General features: G+C 45.8%; 1 protein-coding gene across 10 annotated transcripts in view; it reads right to left on the bottom strand.

The window, feature by feature from the left end:
- Positions 1-18,646, bottom strand: part of Syne2 (spectrin repeat containing nuclear envelope protein 2) — a 301,122-nt gene that overhangs the window by 50,634 nt on the left and 231,842 nt on the right. For all 10 annotated transcript variants that reach the window (XM_085830464.1, XM_085830470.1, XM_085830468.1 and 7 more), the window contains exons 85-95: positions 16,273-16,425; positions 12,645-12,815; positions 12,081-12,211; positions 9,896-10,100; positions 7,936-8,115; positions 7,272-7,400; positions 5,077-5,231; positions 4,841-4,985; positions 4,410-4,504; positions 2,862-3,096; positions 386-580 (exon numbers count right to left, since the gene is read on the bottom strand). In XM_085830464.1, the coding sequence (XP_085686590.1) occupies positions 386-580; positions 2,862-3,096; positions 4,410-4,504; positions 4,841-4,985; positions 5,077-5,231; positions 7,272-7,400; positions 7,936-8,115; positions 9,896-10,100; positions 12,081-12,211; positions 12,645-12,815; positions 16,273-16,425 (1,794 nt within the window). The remainder of the gene's footprint in view (positions 1-385; positions 581-2,861; positions 3,097-4,409; positions 4,505-4,840; positions 4,986-5,076; positions 5,232-7,271; positions 7,401-7,935; positions 8,116-9,895; positions 10,101-12,080; positions 12,212-12,644; positions 12,816-16,272; positions 16,426-18,646) is intronic.

The raw sequence follows: 18,646 nt of genomic DNA, 5'->3' as shown, positions 1-18,646 counted from the left end.
CTTATTTAGTACGTGTGGTTGTGTAGGTACACCATAGCACACAACAGAGGACATTCTGCAAGAGTTGGTTCTCTCTTTCTACCATGTGGGTTCCTGGGACTGAACTCAGGTTGCAGGCTCGGCAGCAAGTGCCTTTACCCACTGAGCCATCTCACTGACCCAAGGTAAGTATTTGAAGAGCACCTCAGGTGTTTATATTTGCAATACTCAGTTTTCCCATGCAGTTATTATTGTATTAATGGTGCTAACAGGCATGATCTCTATATTAGTAGGGACTAACTTTCATTAGAAAACTCAGAATATAGGATTTAAAAAAAAGAAAAACCACTCCTCCTGTCCCACAACCAAGAGCCACGTGTAGAATATGGCAGTGGCGCCCACGTACCTCTGCAGTGCTCTGGAGCCGGCTGATCACCTCTCCCAGGCTAAGCTCAGTGTCCTTCCAGCTTTCCTGAAGCCTGCTGGTTTGTCCTTCTACGAATTCTCTCGTTTCTGGGTTGGGTGTGTCCCGCAACTTCTCCCCGGCTTCCAAGGCCAGTTCGTACGTTGTTCGCCACCTCTGAAGATGGATCTCTTTGCTCTAAAGAGGAAAAAAAAAAAGGGTTTGGCTCTGATCCAATGAAAATGTGATTGTGGGTTTCTCCCAGGCCTTCTCTTGAATGGTAAATTCCACATAAATTAGACAAGCCTATACAGAATGTGTGTGTGCATGGACTCATGCACACACACATATTCATGTGGAAAGTTAATGTTTAATGCTAAGGGGGTCCTTACTTCCAGAGGAGGTGGTCATAGGATAACTTCCAAGGATCAGTAACAGAGAAGACTCTTAGGAGACTGGAAGCTTGGGGTGCTTGAGAGATGGCTCAGTGGTTAAGGCCACTGACTTCTCTTCCAGCAGACCTGAGTTCAATTCCCAGCACTCTCAGGACAGCTGTCTGTAATTCTAGTACCAGGGAAGAGGACACTCTTTTCTGGCCTCTAGGGGCAGCACACAGTGTGCGTTTATGTATATGTGTGTGTATACACACACACACACACACACACACACACATACATATATAATGTATACTACATATGAATGTTTATATATTATATATGTATGTTTACATATAAACTATATATTATATTTATATGCTCATAAAATAAAAATGTACAAGATAATAGGGATCTCAGAGCACTAAGAAAACAACAAGAGTCTCTGAACTGAAATAATTACATAGGTTATTATCAGAGTAACTCTTCTGAGTAGAACGAGCATATGATAGCAAAAAAATAAAAATAAAACAAATAAAAAGGTAATACCCTCCCAAGCATATAGTCAAACCCATGACACATGTTGATCAATACATGAAAGAACAAAGAAAACATCTGATCTGAGTAGGACACTGAAGGCTTAAGGCAGACTGAAACAAGCTATGTCCAACACAGAAATGAGGAGGGCTCTTAACTGACTCATGCTTCCAAAAGGAGCAGTGTGCCACTCAACACAGCTCCTCTCACAGGAGGCCCCGCCTCCTCTGCAATTCCCTGCTTGGTCCGTGGTACATGATTTAGCAAGATGCTCTGGACAAAACCCTAGCATCCTCTCGGACTCTTTTTTTTTTTTCTTTACGTCCCAAATCCTTGTGGGGTTGGTTCATTTCTTGCTCACCTTCAGGTCCCAGTTGAAATGCCACCAACCCAGAGACCACCCAAATCTAAAGAAGCTACTAGCTCTGCTGTTAACTATATATACAAAGTGATTACAATTTGGTATTTTCTTTAATTGATTAAGTTAAGTTAATTAGTCCTTTAGTTGATTTCCTAGATGCGTTGAGAAGAGCGGAGTCTAGTCCTTACACTGTGATGAGGACAGACACCAGGACAGAGAGGGTGCTCAGTCAATAACGGATGGCTGGGTAAGTGAGAGAGGCCAGCCCAGCATTTCAGGCAGTGATATGGCAACTGCCTGCATTTCTGGTGGAGAGCGACCCCTCTAATAAAGAGGGAACACATTCAATAACTTGCTCTGAGCCCATGCCCATTAAGCCACTTTCCTTTCATTTTTCATATGTTGATTTACTTATAGAACGCATGTCGGGGTGGGGTGCATCTGCTACACGGTGTTTATCTGGAGGTCAGAAGAAAACTTGTCGGGGCTAGCTCTTTTCTTCTATCATGTGAGTCCCAGGGATTGAACTCAGGTCTTCAGGTTTGGCAACAATCGCCTTTACTCTCTGAGCCCTCTTGCCAGTCCCTAAACCCTTCTGATGCACATTTGGTTGTCTGAATTTGCTCTCGAAGAGCAAGCAGCCCTCCCATCTGTCACTACATCTGTGGATACCTTACTTATACATTAGCCCGTGCCCTCGGAGATTGAATGGTGTGATCCTATCACTACCGACCTCCCCTGTTCTACCCACCCACTGGCCCAGCATGCTTCTTTCACACCCTAGAGAGAGCATCTCTATTTCTCAGTAAGACAACGTTTCACACTGCACGAGACTAGCGAGCAGGCTATGGGTGGTCATACCTCGCTGGCCTCCCATTTGCATAGAACACACTCGGGTCATGACAGAAAGCACTAAATCCTAGGGCGCTGGGGAGAGGTCTCAGAGACTGAAAGTATTCTCTGCTCTTTCAGAAGACCAGAATTCAGTTCCTAGCACCCGCACATCAGGTGGCTCGCCACAACCCCAGCTCCAGGGAGGATCTAACATCTCTGGCCTTTTTGGGGTACCTGCGCTCACATGCACATGTCCATACATGTAATTAAAAACAATAAAACTAAATTTAAATAAAACGTTAGTGGAGCAAATATCTTGCAATAAAGCCCCCTCGCCCTCTGTGCCTCTCAGGGACAACCCGTGCACACATACCTTCAGCTCGTGGACCAGGCGCCTGCTTTGGCAGAGGCTGAAACAGTCCTGTTCCTTCACTGCAGATAGTAATTGGCTGGTGTCAGCGAGGAACCGCAGCAAGTCCTCCACAGAGGTGGTAAAGAACCCCCACTGTGTCACCAGCCTGCCAATGTCACACTTCCTCTGCCGAACACCCCGGGCGGCCCTCTGCCATTGGTCTGACAGCTTGGAGAATTCCGAGACAAATTCTGGTCTAGGGGAAAACCATGGCAAGAGATTCATAACACAAACATGTACAAAAAGGCACTGGCCAGGGCTGATGGACGTTTGCACGCACAACATACACAAAACAAACAACTTCATGAGACCCGAGCCTGAAACAGTGAGGGGTACAGAGCTGGGGGTGCATGGTTTAGAAGGCACGCACACACATCCTGGCATTGGGCCAGCATTCCCAGGGAGCATGCCTGGGAAGCATTCCTTTAAAAGAGCTGAGCTGTCTTAACATACGTGATGCCAGGTCTTCCTGGAAATCTAGAAACTGGAAATGGGGGAAAAAACCATACGTGGGCAGGTGCTTTGTAGTGTTATAAATTATTGGACCGAGCATCTTATATAACTGGCACAACCAAGAGTAAGCTTTATTTTATCTGCCCGACTAATTCTTTACGGATGGATAATGCTGAACACCGGAGAAATAGGGCCTTTAATTGGGTAAGTCATATTTATCATAACAAACAATCAAAATAGCTTATTATCCTGAGATGGACCTGCATGTATCACTCGGGGACTATGAAGACATAGCCTTCATATTTCTCAGCTATGAACTGAGGGCAGGGAGAGGGAAAATGGTACCAACCGGGATACTCAGAAACATTTGGACAACTGGACCACCTCTGGATTCTGGCCATGTCAACATGAGTGATTCAGTTGTGCTCAGGGATAGCCTGACTGCTGCTACCCACGGACTCCATTGGGGATGCCCAGGGAGACATTTCTCCTCTTGTGACTATGACACTGCTTCATGCATGTGATAAGAGTACCCTTACATCATATTTCAAATAACAAAACCTCATGCAGGAGAAAGCCGAGAGAAAAAGATAATAATAAGAATCACTCAAAACTTAGTTAATACACTTGGGGTGGGGGTGGCTCTTTTGAGAATCCACTTACAACAGGAAAAGGCATCATTAGCATACTTATGACCATAAGGCACCACCCTGTCCTAAGGTAGAAGCAGAAGGCTGGAACCCTGTGAGGCTGCGGGGCACGGATGTCGGCAAGGTTTACGCATTGGCAGGAACAAATTAGAAGGAACAGAGCCTAGTATGCACCCTAAGATCTGTAGTTCACAACAACCTATGATGACTCTTAGGAAGAGCTCAAAGGCTCCACACAAAGGCATAGATAAGAGACAACTACCCTGAGTGGTTAGAATTCATTTCAGCATTGTATCAATGGGGTAAAATGCTCCACCGACCACACCCCGTGAACATGCACAAAGGCTCTCGCATCCGAAGGCCTGTCCCACCAAGTGCTTTCGCTCCAGCACCCCTCTCAGCTTACCTCTTTTCTATTTCTGCTGTGTCCAGGAGTTGTAAGGACTGGGCCACATACGCATCAGCGACTGCCTGGTTTATAGAGACCTCAGCTTCTAATATCTGTTTATGAACCAAAATATAAATTATCAGCTGATAGATTTCACTGTCTGGGATTGGGAACTTACGCTCCTAGTAAGGCTCTCAGAGGGTCTGTGAAATGAGTAGTTCCCAAGTTATCGGGAGCCAACTGCAAACACATCCGACCATCATATTAGTATCACCTAGGAACATAATAGTAGGAAAACGACAGATCTAGCAACAGTAGCTATTCCTAAATGCCTGTGACCACTGATGACAGTTAAGGAAGACAGGCACTCCTTGTGTTCCATTTGGATGTCTTTTTCCTGTGCCCTGCCTCGGGGGACGTGGCTGAGGAGCGGCAGAGCACAGGGTTACCTCGTAGGTTTTCTGTTGCTCCAGGAGAGCGGGGAGGCTGTGGGCAACTTCCACTGAAAGTGATTCTTGGATCTTCTCCAGAACTTGGATCCATCTTTCACAGTAATGAAGGAACTTTTCATTCAACCCATTTCCCTGAAGTTCACTATAAAGATTTGAAAACAAACAACACTGAGACTTGTAATAATGATAATTCTACTTTCCCTGAAGCGGCAGTAGAGAAAGGATGCCCTGACCTGTAGTGGTCCAGCGCTGTGGCCGTGGCCCGGATCCACTGCCTGTTCAAGCTTTGTAATGTTTTTATTGTTACATCACTGAGGGGAAGCCTGAGGCTCTCTTCATTCAAACGTTCAATGTCAGGTGACTGGGCTGTCAGGGCCAGCACGTGGTTCTGTGAGGGGAAAAAAGTACAGATAAAATGTCTACGTGATGAACTGGCCTCCTTACATTAAAGATGAGTAGAAATAGGGCCCAGATAGGTAGTACAACTTGCATAGAGTCAAACAGCTAGTTAAGAGTTGGAATTGGGTCTGAACCTAGATTTCTCAGTGGTGCTCCTATTTGAGAAGACCAGCCTGTACATATGGAATGATGGCCCTCTGAACTGCCAACTTTGACAGGATTAGCATCACCTAGGAGACACATCTTCAGGAATGTCTGTGAGGGTGTCTTCAGAGATTTAACTAAGGAGGGAAGACCCATCTTCAATGTGGGTGGTACCATATAGGCTCGATAGGCTATATAGGTACTCCCTATAGGCTGGGAGGCATAGACTGAATAGAGAGAAGCAAGCCAGCTGAGTGCAAAAGTTGCCTCTCTGCTTCTTGACTGTGCTACAAGGTGTCAAGCTGCATCACCCTTCCGTTCCTATTGCCCTTCCTGCCATGATGGACTGAAGACCCTAAAACCACAAACCAAAATAGCCCTTTCTTTTTAAAACCTTTATTATTATTATTGTGTGTGTGCATGCAGGATGTGGAGGTCAGAGGACACCTTAATAGGACTCTCCTCCTTCCATCTTTACATGGGTTCTAGGAGCAGAGCCATCTTGCTGGTCTCCAAATCCTTTTTCAAGTTGCCTTTGCCAGAAACTTTGTCATAGCCACGAGAAAAGTAACCACACAAGAGCAGCACCAAAGCAGCACCGAGAAACAGGAAGGGACGCCAAACTTTGTCTTTATGCAAGACCAAAAATGCATTGTGGTCTTTTTAAAGACCACATCTGGGCCTTCAAGTCCTATATAGTATATAATCAGTCACCAACATGACCTTCAACAGGCTATCCAGCATACCTATACATCACGTGACAATCTCTTCCTCAGTATGAGCCTAGCTAAGTGGGGTGCCTAAACCAGACTTAACCCAGCTTACCCATATTTTCCTCATGTATGAAATCCCCCAGGACAGCCCCTAGGTCAACGACAGGTCAACAGTATGTTAAATGAATGTCTTCCACAATACCCTGAATCTTCCCAACTCTGCTGTCATATTCTAGGGCAAGGTCAACAAACATTTTCTGCAGACCGTTAGCCCATCAGTGTTTTAGCTTTGTGGGCCACCTCATCTGGAAAGCAACCGTCCAGCTCTGTCCCCTAAGCTAGAATCTCTCGTGGGTAATGTGTAAGTGGAAGGTTTGGGCTTAAATAACATTTTGTTTATAAAACTGAGTGGTGGTCGGGGATCTGAATAACACGCTATCATTTGCTCCTCGTGGGGGTCTTTTTTTTTTATTACGTATTTTCCTCAATTACATTTCCAATGCTATCCCAAAAGTCCCCCATACCCACCCCCCACTTCCCTACCCACCCATTCCCATTCTTTTGGCCCTGGCATTCCCCTGTATTGGGGCATATAAAGTTTGCAAGTCCAATGGGCCTCTCTTTCCAGTGATGGCCGACTAGGCCATCTTTCGATACATATGCAGCTAGAGACAAGAGCTCCGGGGTACTGGTTAGTTTACTCGTGGGGGTCTTAAGTAGTGGTCTTTGGGAGTTTACCAGATCCAGAGTTCTTCAGTTGCTTCATTTTATGTTAATTATACAAAATTTACTAAGGTAATTAAAAAGAAAAAGTGCCCAATTTTAATTGAATATTTTCTATTTGATCTTCAAACTAACTGATTAATCACGACAGAGAATTCTTTGACTATTTGGGTGCACTCAAGTTAGTTCAAAGTGATTTCAAGATAAAAACATCTATGGACAGTACATGTATATTAATAACATAGGTATATTAATAACTTATTAGTAAGATAGAGTCCCACAATGTTCTGCGGTTTGAGACCTTAGGAAGATAGAACAGGGATAAAAGGGAAGTGAATGACGGAACTCATAGGGAAGTAGTGTGTGGGCAGATTCATGCAGCAGTAATCAGCCTATTTTTAGCCCCATGGAAAATCTAAGCCCTTAGGAAAGACACATATTGCCAATACCAGGAACAAGTCAGGAACGTCTTCTTTCTCTTCATGGTAAAGTTTATTCAGATTTTCTTCCTCGTGCACAATAAGGTCTTTTGAATATGCCAGCCGGTCTGCGAAATCCTTAAACTGTGCCAGAACAATCTATAAAGAGACATTTTCATTAGAAAAATTTCATGACTGCCTAAGACAGAAGTAAGCATATTATGGGCTGCTGAAAGCTCAAGTTATTTTCTGCTCAACATCGCCTCAGGGGTCTCTGTAGAGACCCTGGAATCTCATCCTGTGCCTTGGGGTCTTGTAGACCAGTTCCACACAGAGACGGGAGTACTCTGTTCTCTTAGTTCGCACACTACAGCTTGGGAGATGAATGAAGACTCCAACGACAGCTGTGTTTCCAGCAGCCATACCTGTGTCTCAATTACTTTACTCTAAATCCAGATAACTGAGATTATGAACAGGGTACTAAGCATGCTCCTTGTTAAATTAACATGTTTGATTAAGAACAGATGGTAGCCTAAGAGCGGGCCCTTCCTTGCTCATTTGATTAAGCCAGACTCTGTTTGGGGTGACTTCCCTAGCGTGTTGTTCAAACAGTAAAACTGCTTCACAGGATGCAAAAGACTGAGGGTGGCCTGGGCTGTCCACAGTTGCCACTGGACGGAAGAGCAAGACAAACCTCAAATTCATTTGATTTTGCCAGCAGCATCCTTTCTAAATACGCAGCTGTCTGGAGGGAGTGCCGCTGTCCAGAATGGAGCCCAGGGGTGCTGCGCTCCTCAGGCTGTGGCAGCTGATCCGAGAGGGTAGAATTTTCCAGGAAGGCCTCTTTGGTCTTCCGCAGTTCACTCCGCAGCCCCTGGGGAAGGAGAAAGGAGAGCAAAGTGCTGACTTCTCCCCACCAGCCACCAACCCCTGCCACTGGGCTTCTGTAAACAGTTTTTGTTGTTGCTGTTACTGTTTATTTCAAATGGCTAAGAAAATTTAAGGTTTCTTAAAATGATTTATCTATCCTACCAGTGCCACTTGGAGATTTGGCGGTTTAGCACTGAACCTGTCATTGCCCAACAGAATCTTGGCTTCTCTCATGCTTTGTGTTTCTAATTGTCTAACATCTGAGGGACGGACGGGCTCTCAAATTATGTCAAGAATCACTATAGGCTGTCCCTCGCCCCTGACCTTCTGCTATAAATGGATTCATGTAGAGTCCACAGCATCTCACTGGGCAAGCAGACCTCAGGGCACTCTAATTAAATCTGTCATTCACTTTTGAGCTGACTTAGAGTGCTAAAAGATATAAAACACATCTTGTTACTACTACGAAGTTTCATACTACGAAGTATTCGAGTTCTGGCTATTTCCTCCCAGTATTGGAAAAACACCATAGCTGAAACTGTCCTGTTAATAAATTGTCTAAAATCGCTGAATTCCCAGGAAAGCTGTACTCACGTGGCACCGAGGCCAGGATTCCTAGTTTTGAGATATTTGAGGGTATGTGTGGCTATGAGCAGGTGTGTTTGAACCATACACTTTATTTACTTATATTTTGGATCGGAGTCTCTTCACTGGCCTAGGCTTACTGATTTGGTTAGGTGACCAGCCAGTGAGCCCTGCTGTCTCCACGTCCACAGCACTGGGATTTCAATGGCCACGCTTAGCTTTTGACCTGGGTGCTGAGGCCTGAATCAGGTCCTCGTTCTTGCATAACAAGTACTTTGTTCACTGAGCCATCTCCCCAGTCCCCATCACCACCACTATATCACCATCATCACCATCACCAGCATCACCACCAGCACCACCACCATCTTCATCCTCACCATCAAGACTTGTTTTTGCTTCAAATTATGTATGTTGTGCTGGCTAGCATTCTGACGACTTGACACATACTAGATTCATTTGAGTAAACCTCAACTGAGAAAAGTGTCCCCAGGACACTGGTCTGTGGGTAAGTCTAAAGACCATCTTGATTAATGCCGGATCGGAGTGTGTGTGCCCAGCTCACTGCAGGTGGTGCCACCCCTTGGCTAGTCCTGAGTTAACAAGCCACCAAGAGCAAGCCAGTGAGCCATGCTCCTGCCTCGGGACTTGCCCTGCTTTGACTTCCTTTGATGATGGACTGTGAGCTCCTAACACTGGTGCTGAGGAACGAAGCAGGACCTCTAGGGAAGTAGTGCTTGTTCATAACTGCCGAGCCATCTCTCTAGCCCCGCCCCACCCAGGATTACTTTTAAAGCAAGAGATTCTTACATGATGAACAGTAACTCCAACTCTAAGGGATCAGGCACTTTCTGGCCTCTGTGAGCACCCCCACACACATGTGCATACATACACGGACATATGTACATGTCTTAGTTAAGGTTTCTATGACTGTGATAAAGCCCCGTGACCAAGCGAGGCAATCGTGTGGCTTCTACTTCAGATTCTGTAGGAGGGTTTTGCTGATTTTAATGGCCACAACAGACCTGTAAACTTCGAAAGAGGTGGTAGCACACATCTGCCACCTCGTTCTTCAAGCCCACGTGTCCCATCTGCCCTGTGCCCTGTCTGGTTATTTCTGTGTCCCTCCCTGGTCCCGGCTGTTTTGCAGACTGCGGACGGACATGGCTTAGTTTACTCCTTGGGCAGGGCCCTGCACCTACCTTTATGTCCTTCAGGGCCCGTGGCAGGATATCTGCCAGGTTGTCTCCAGACAGATTGGTGTTGGCAAGCTGTTGGAACTTCGCTTCCTGCTGCTGCAGCCAGGCTGCCGCTTCTGCATGAGCATTGTGAGGAGCCTTCCAGAGCTGTAGCTGCCCTCGGGCCTCCTGCAACTGGTCTGCGAGGTCTTGGTTTACTTGGGTCCACCTGGCAGTGTGACAACAGATCCCTTATTCCACCCTGTCCTTGAGCAAAATTATACACACAAGCCACCAGGAAGTTAAAAGTACAGAGATCTATTTTGATTTTTTTTTTTCTGAGACAGAGACTCATTACGTAACTCTGTCCTGGAACTCAGTATGTAGACCAGGTTGGCCGCAAATTCACAAGAGATCCTCTTGCCTCTGCCTCACAAGTGCTGGGATTAAAGGCTTGCACCACCACACCTGGCTTTTAAATAGGCCTTATTTATATTGTTCTTGTATCGAATAAATTTACTGTGCAAATATATAAAAAAAATTATTTATTTTCAAGTTAAAATAAATGAAAAAATTCTATTTATAGAATTTTTGCTTTTTATTTACTCTTTTAAAACAAACAAACAAACAAAACCTTTTCCATGCTAAAAAAACAAACAAAAAAAAGCCAGGTGTGGTGGCGCACACCTTTAATCCCAGCACTCGGGAGGCAGAGGCAGAGGCAGAGGCAGAGGCAGAGGCAGAGGCAGAGGCAGAGGAGGCAGAGGAGGCAGAGGAGGCAGAGGAGGCAGAGGAGGCAGAGGAGGCAGAGGAGGCAGAGGCAGGCGGATTTCTGAGTTTGAGGCCAGCCTGGTCTACAAAGTGAGTTCCAGGACAGCCAGGGCTATACAGAGAAACCCTGTCTCGGAAAAAAAAAAAAAAAAAGCTAGACAGGCGTAGGTTCCTGACTGTAATCTTATCACTTGCTTAGGAGGTTGAGTCAGTAAGATCATCACAAATTTGAGGCTGGTTGGGACTACACAGTGACTTTTAGGCTAGCCAACAACTTAATGAAATTCTGGCAGAGGACAAGGAGAGAAGAGAAGGGGAAGGAAGAGGGAGAAAGAAGAGGGGAGAGGAAGATGGAGAACGAGGGGGAGGATGAAGGGGAGGAAGAGGAGGGAGAAGGAAGAGGGAGGAGGAGGGAGAATAAAGAAGGAGGAGGAAGAGGGGAGAGGGAGGACAAGGAGGAAGGACAGGGGGAGGAAGAGGAGGGAGAAGAAAGAGGGAAAATGAAGAGGGAGGAGGAAGAGGGAGGAAGAAGAGGGAAGAGGAAGATGGAGAACGAGGAGGATGATGAAGGGGAGGAAGAGGAGGGAGAAGGAAGAGGGAGAATGAGGAAGGAGAAGGGGAGAAAGAAGAGGGACAAAGAAGAGGGAGGAAGAATTGGGAGGAGGAGGAGAGGAAGAGAAGAGAGGACGAAGAAGGAGGACAAGGAGGGAGGGGCAAGCATTTTAAATGGCTGTACAGAACATTCTGCAGGTTAACTGTTGCACTTGCATGCACGGGGCTGGAGATGTAGCTCAGTGGTAGAACATTTGAGTAGCATACTCTCAACTTGCAGCAACTCAAACAACAAACAGAAAACACAGACGAAAAGAGAGCTTGTATGTGCAGCAGCAACTTGAGTCCTTCAACAGCAACAGTTCTACCTATGCAGTGAGGGGCGCTGAAAGCGGAGACCCGAGGACAGCCTGCCAGGGCATGCAGTTTGCTGTCCTACGCCATACTGAACATTGGTTTTGCTTTTGAAGCACAGGGGTCTTCATGGAGAAGACTGGAAGGCAACCGACTTCTCCACATTGTCTCGGGCTTTGGGTCACTTTCCAAGAGATGTTTGACTACATCCATCCCACTATATCCTATGGACTCCCCATTCTACCGTGTTTCTGTTGCTGATTTGGGGTTCCCAGGACCAAGCCTGACTTTTTGAGGACACACTCTGGAAGAGGCTCCATTAGGGCATTTTTTAGCTTGATTATTCCAGAAACTGTTGGAGCCACATGAACGCTCTCATGACACTGAGCCGTCCACAATGAACTACACCCTCTGAAGAAGAGCCACACTAACCATGAAGCCCGTCACTGTGAAGGAGGGAGAAGCTTTTAGAAGATCTGAGCCTAAGGGTCAAGTGAGAGGGTCGACCTTTCAAATTGCATTCCGGGAGTACCTCGAATGAGCATCCTGGCATTTCTCTTCGATTATGCCAGCAATGGAGGGGGAGGAAGCTTTGAGTCTGCCAATGACCTCCTGCAGTTTCTCCCAGCTCCTTTCCCCGTTCTCAGCTTCATCCTGAAGGGCCTGAAGACACAGAAAGAGGTAAAAGCAGGTGATTGGGCCATCCCAGCCTGGATGCTGCACATCCATGACACAAACATGCAGACCTTACAGGACAGTGGCATACAACCAGGAACGGGAAGGCGGCGACTGGCAGGACATTCCTTCCTCAAGCAGAATTTAGAAGTACTAAGTTGCCAAACATTGGACACTTGTCCACACACACAATTTCATAAACCATGAAATGAAACTTGCAGAAGAGTCAAGATACACTTAAAACTTCCTATGACTCCCGTGACCAACTTTAAAACCCCAAGACGTGCCCTCGATACCTCTAGTTAAAGCACCGCCCTTTGCTTCTCTGCCAAACAGCACAAAAGCACGTGTGTTTACTATAGCGCTTGCTTCAGCCTTTAACTTTTACCCACAATACCTTTGGCCACACTGGTTAACTTACCTCAAGGTTCTGCACCTGGCAGGCCAAGGCCTGCAATGATAAGACCGCAGGCTTGCTGTGCTCCATGGAATATGTGAGTTGGGTTGTCCTCATGGTGGCCTCATCGTAGAGCTTGTCACAGGCCTTCCACTCCTGTAGCACTGACTGCACAGAAGCTCTGAGCTGGTGGACCTGCGGGGAAAGTGGAAACCTTGACTTAGTGTTCTAAGACAGTCTCTCATTTTACTTCCTCTCGAGGAGTCTATTACTGTATCCAATTTAGGCATTTCAACTTAATGCACTGGAGATCTCCACTAATGTCCTGAAGGTGCGAAGGCTAGGCTAAGGAGCATACAGATCTCAAGGAAAGCTGTTTTAACATGGACTAGTGGGAAATAGCCCCAAGATCACAAGGCTCCTGACAGTCGCAGGGCAAGGTACCAGGCAAGAATGAGCATCTGAGCACTGAGTTCAATCTGCCTGCCTTCTGGCTTTGGGCAAATTATTTAACTCTGTCATCCGGTTTCTTTATCCACAAAACAAATTTATTAATAAGACAGGCAAAACACACCCACACACACACACACCCCAATAGAGTTTGTGAAAAACCTTTACAACTGTCAAGTACTGTAAGTGTAAGATGCTAAGATAGTGCCTGTGCTCAGGTGACTTCGCAAAGCCATCACAAGCTGGAGAGAAGCACGCAGGGCATTCCTGCTGGGCATGCATGAAGGGCAGACATATTTTACCCACTGGCACATTTTGGTGACAGGAGTTGAGCATTTTGCTACTTAGTGAGAACAATCAATGAAGCCACATGTGGGTGCGTGGCTGTAGCCCCAACTCTTGGAAGGCTGATGCAGGAGAGCATTTGCTGAGCTACTGGATGAATTCCAGGCCGGCATGAAGTATTTAAGATATAAAGGGCCATGAGATGGCCTACCAGGTAAAAGTGCTTGTATGTCGTTCAGGCAGGCGTGGGACATGGAATCCTCCTGACTCAGTCCTTACCTACCGTCCCCCCTTCCCCCCCCAGGAGTGCTGGGCTCATAGGTATGCATCACCACACCCAGCTTTGATCCCAAAAGACACCGCCGGTATGGTCAGAGGGGAAAGAAGGAATTCACTAAGGGAGCCTGAACAGAGTAGAAGGGTAGACGGGAGAGGCAGGAAGCTATGTAAATGTGAGAACTGGGCTCAGGTAGAGCTTTAGTGACCAAGCACTGTGATAGCAACGGGCACTGCTAAGGTAGCAGAAGGTCAGTTTGTGTTCTCATTCCTATTTGCTAGACCAGAAAACAGGCTTGGGGGAGTGACCTGCCTGTGGGTAGAGATGGGAAAGTGTGGCCATCATTGCTGCCAGGCAGCAGCTGCTGGAATCACAACTGTGTGTCTTTGTGACCAGCTTCTCTTAGTGTGGGTTCTGGGGCTCAAACTTGGGTCCTCACGTTTGTCCCTCACCAACTGAGCTAGCTCCTCAGCCTACCTCCTGCATTTTTAAAACTGACATTTTACTGAGATAAAATTCATACCTCATATAATTTACCTATTCAAAGATTAAAATCTTACAATTTTAGAACGCATTCTCTACTCCAAAAAGAAACATCATGTCCATTTAGAAGTTCCACCTACTCTTCCAGCTACAGCTTCTGTCTCCAAAGGTTTGCTTGTGCTCAGTATTTCATACAAATGGATTCAAACATGGTCTTTTTATGAGTACTTATCAGGTGTTAAGTCCTCTGATACAGAATACATTACTGCTTTAGACAGCTGAATAATACCCCACAATAGAGATATACCTATTACATGTTACTAAGACATCCACGTTTGGATAGACAACAGGTTGCTACCATTCCGGGGTTATCATGGTTAGACAGCTATAAGCATTCACCACCTAGGAGAATGGCAAGTCATGTTTAACCTCAAGGAGCTGCCATGCACCTTCCTGATGCAGCCGCGCTTTAGCCCCCACCTGCAGCATATGGCCACACCCTTGCTGTAACACCTCCTGTCTTTAATGCACCATCTTCATGGGTATGACTGGCACTTCACTGTGGTTTTGATTTTTATTCCCCTCATAGCTATTGATGTGCTTATTGGCCATTCACACCATCTTCTGTGGAGAGACATCCATTCAAACAACGTCCCTATTTGCTCCTCCAATTCCTGCTCTGTAACTCGCCATTCTGTACATACAAGCCCCTCCCCAGAGATGCAGCTTGGATTCCACTGCTTTCGATCTCCCCCCACTCTGGTGGTAAGTCACTTAAACAAGCAAAGTTAAGATGAGTGTGTGAGCCCCTTCCTGTCTCTCCCATCCTGTAGCCTTTGCACATCTTTGCTTTGTTCTCCAGAAGAACAAAGTGCTCAATTTTGATGAAGCTCAGCTCTCTGCCCCCTCCTCTGGCTGATTACGCTTCTAGTGTCCTCTCTAGGAAGACAGGAATAAACATTTATGTTGCCTTTCTTAATGGTCTGTAGTTTTAACTCTTATGTTTATGTCTGATTCATTTCAGGTTAGACTGTGGACGTGGCATCGAGTTATCGAGCATCATTCTTTTTCATGTTAATATCCGGGTGACCCAGTGTCATTCTGTGAAGAAAAAAAAAATAAAGTCCCTCCTTTTCTCTGTGAATTATAGTGCTATCTTTGTTGAAAATTCAACTGAAAATTTACTTCACTTTTGGACCCTTCCATTTACTTGTGTGTCTCTCTTATCATCTTGTTATCTGCATCATCTTAATTTAATCCCCATTCTATACTTTTATTACATCATAAATTCATTACATCACTCTTATCTGTTCACATGTATTTCCTGCATGGCTTGAGCTCCCTAAGGCTCTGGTTCCATCATTGTCTGCTTTCTCTGACCCCTGGTCGTGAGCAGAGTAACTTAGACATGATTGACAAATGACTGTTGGAGCTCATCCGTCATTTCCCCAGAGTCGGGTGAGGCTGCAGGCTGCAGGCTGCCTAGGGATTTCAATCACACAGCCTGATCTCAGTCCCCACTAGAAACCCAGGTTGAAGGCAGATTTCAGTGACTTTTTAACTTCCACGAGGATGCTGGTGGAAACGGCAGCAAACACATTATCACTGGCTAACTGTCAGAGCATCCTCCCTGGTGGGAAGTAAATGCCCTTGGCATGTCTCAGCTTTCTCTCCCAGTGCCCTCCTTTTGGGGGCATCCTGCACACTCTTCTTCCTCTGTCTCTCTTCCTGCCTCTGGGGTTCCCCCAATGCTGACCCTGCTCCCAGCTCCCGAGGGTATATGCTATAGACCCCCCACTCCCTGCTGCATCTCCCACAGGCGTGGGGGGCTCTTTCCTAACTGCTGCTGTGGTGCTGAACTGGAAACAACGCCAGATGCTCTGCTGCTCTGAAAGGAGGAGACATTTATGCTTGCCTGAGTGTGTTAGATAAAACAAAGATAGCCAAACGGATTTCCTGCCTGCCGGGGCCACCACTTTGCCTTCAGTTATTTAGGACATAAAATGAGACTTGAAATAACTTCTTTTCACTTCAGGATGCTTCCCAGTAGCTCTCTGGCTTTCTAAAGTGGGGTAAATCTCCATGATAAAAGAACAGACACAACAACAAATGAAAGGCTTTGTGAGGAGAAACAGCGGACTGAGGGATGCCTAGTACCTGGCTGGTCACGTTATTCTTCTTTTGAAACAGCTCAACAATTCCAGACGCCATGTCTTCTAACAATGGCACGTCTCCCCCATCTATTGTCAGAGAACTTTGTCTCAACTCCTCCAGAGCTTTAGATTTCAGGGCAAGCTGGTTTTCTATATCCTAGGTAGGCAAGACAAAAAACAAATGTATAATTCTACAGAACAATTAGTAGACAGGAGCTTATTCTTGAACAGGTGTCCTTGAACACCAATTGGAAGCTGGTGTATTTTTCTGTAAAATAAGTAAAAAATTGTCATTGTAGCATACAGTTACACCAAGCACCACAGCGACAGTGTTTTAACTACAGTTTACTTTTTATAACTATGGAGATTTGTTGTCGCCTTCAACCTTCTAGTAATCACTCACAGAGGCTCATTTAACTAGAGTTCTAAAAGTACTATTCACCAGTAAGTTGTCATATTTCCTCTACAGTGAAGGGAAAAATTTTTAAAAGAACTACTTAACTATTAGAAATACCAACACACACACACACACACACACACTCATGCCAAATCAAACAATGATAGTGTATAGATAAGCTTGGTGTTACTAGAACATGATCCCGCCAACATAGCTGTCTGTTCTTTTTGTCCTTCTTCAACTAACATGGAGTGGGCCCAGGGGTCCTGCAGACCCCCCTTGCCACACTGGGACCTTACAGCACTTCCCAAGCATGCCAGCTCCCACCTCACAGTAAACATCTTCCTTTAAATTCTGACTTGCAGCACAAAACATGAACTGGAATGAAGAGACTTGCTGATTACATAGATCCATCAGAAGCTAACCTGCTTGTCTGTGAGGAACAGTGTTTAGTACTGTTTAAGTATTTCAGTCTCAAGGCTGGAGAGACAGCTCTGATGTCAAGAGCACCTATATACTGCTCTTGCAAAGGACCCCAGTTCAATTCTCAGCACCCAGGTGGAATGGCTCAAGGCCACCTGTAACTCCAGCTCCAGGGGCATTGGCTGCCAATGGCCACCTCAGGAGCTAACATTCACCTAACCACAGACATAGATATCTCAGACACACATAAATAAAATCATAAAATAAATCTTTAAAAAATTTCCCAGTTCCTCTGAAATGATTATGGACTCAGATCTGTTAACTATGCTTGCTTACAATAGAATACCAAACTTCCTTAGGCATCCCCAATTTTAGGCAACTACACATTTCTTTGGTAACTGTCCTTGCTTTTGGTGTTTATAACTATTATCTTACAATACCAAGTATTTCTACATCAGATAGTCTGGTCTGGTCTGGTCTGTCTGTCTGTCTGTCTGTCTGTGGATAGAAACCAAGGCTACCCAAGTAGAGTACTTAAGCCATGCCCTTTAGCTCTTCTATTTGTAGAGTTACAGCTTGGTTGTGAGACGGAGGCGGGCAGGTAGCTAAAATGAACCCATTTGGAGGCTTGTTTGGAGGGTAGGACCATCAGAAGGAAACATGCCACAAAGACTAGAGTCTGTGGAAGATTTGCTTAGCTATGGCCTCTGTGCAACTCTTTGCAGCTTCCTGCAGCCGAATGCTAAGCCCTAAGTAGACACTAAGGTAAATCGGAGAGTGAGAGCTGGGACCGGAAGTGGCCACAAGGAAGCCCCTCTTCCTTGCTGTTTTTGCTTTTCAACCAAGTGCTGTCTGCAAACTCAGGAGAATAGGATTTTGACCCCCACTAGCCCTAGCAGTGAGTAGCCTGATGCTTTCACACAGAAGCAGTACATGTGCCCTCTGCAGCCATGGTGACAGGTGATGTACAACTGGGGCATGACCAACTCTGGCCCTGCTTATCAGTATGTCCACGTGTTGGCAAGAGTTTCAAGGACTGCGTGACCCGGGCAACAAATAACACCCTTACACCCAAGTGTGACTTAGACCAACTCCAAGGGACAAGTGGTCCTTCTAGAACACAGTACACAACAGGTGGCAGAAAATTACGTCCTTCAGGCCAAGTGCAGGATGCAACACTAAGAACAATGGAAATGCCTGAGTAATGTCGCCAATGCTGTGCAAAGTAATTAAAAAAAAAAAAAAAGCTTGAGGAAACTTGGAAGCAGAAGTCCCTGAAAATATTTCCGCTCCTTAGGGGTAATTTTCAAATCTCATAAAAGGGACAACGACCGAGAAAGAGCCAATGATCGAAAGATATCGCTTTACTATTATTTAAAACCCAGGATATTTGGCTAGTTTATATGAGAAGCTGAGTGCAGTTATGCACCACATGCATACTGGCACATCCGGTACTCCGCGGGTGTGTAGTAGGCGACTCCATTCTAGGTTTGTGTAAGTACAGTCTGATACGGGTTCATTAACCATGAACCTCTCAGACTCAGCCTTGTTACGTCAA

The sequence above is a fragment of the Mus caroli genome, unplaced genomic scaffold, assembly GCF_978045245.1.
Source record: "Mus caroli unplaced genomic scaffold, Mus_caroli_1 scaffold_14, whole genome shotgun sequence".
Taxonomy (NCBI): domain Eukaryota; kingdom Metazoa; phylum Chordata; class Mammalia; order Rodentia; family Muridae; genus Mus; species Mus caroli.
The sequence above is the reverse complement of the archived record's forward strand: the minus strand, read 5'-3'. Positions and strand labels throughout refer to the sequence as shown.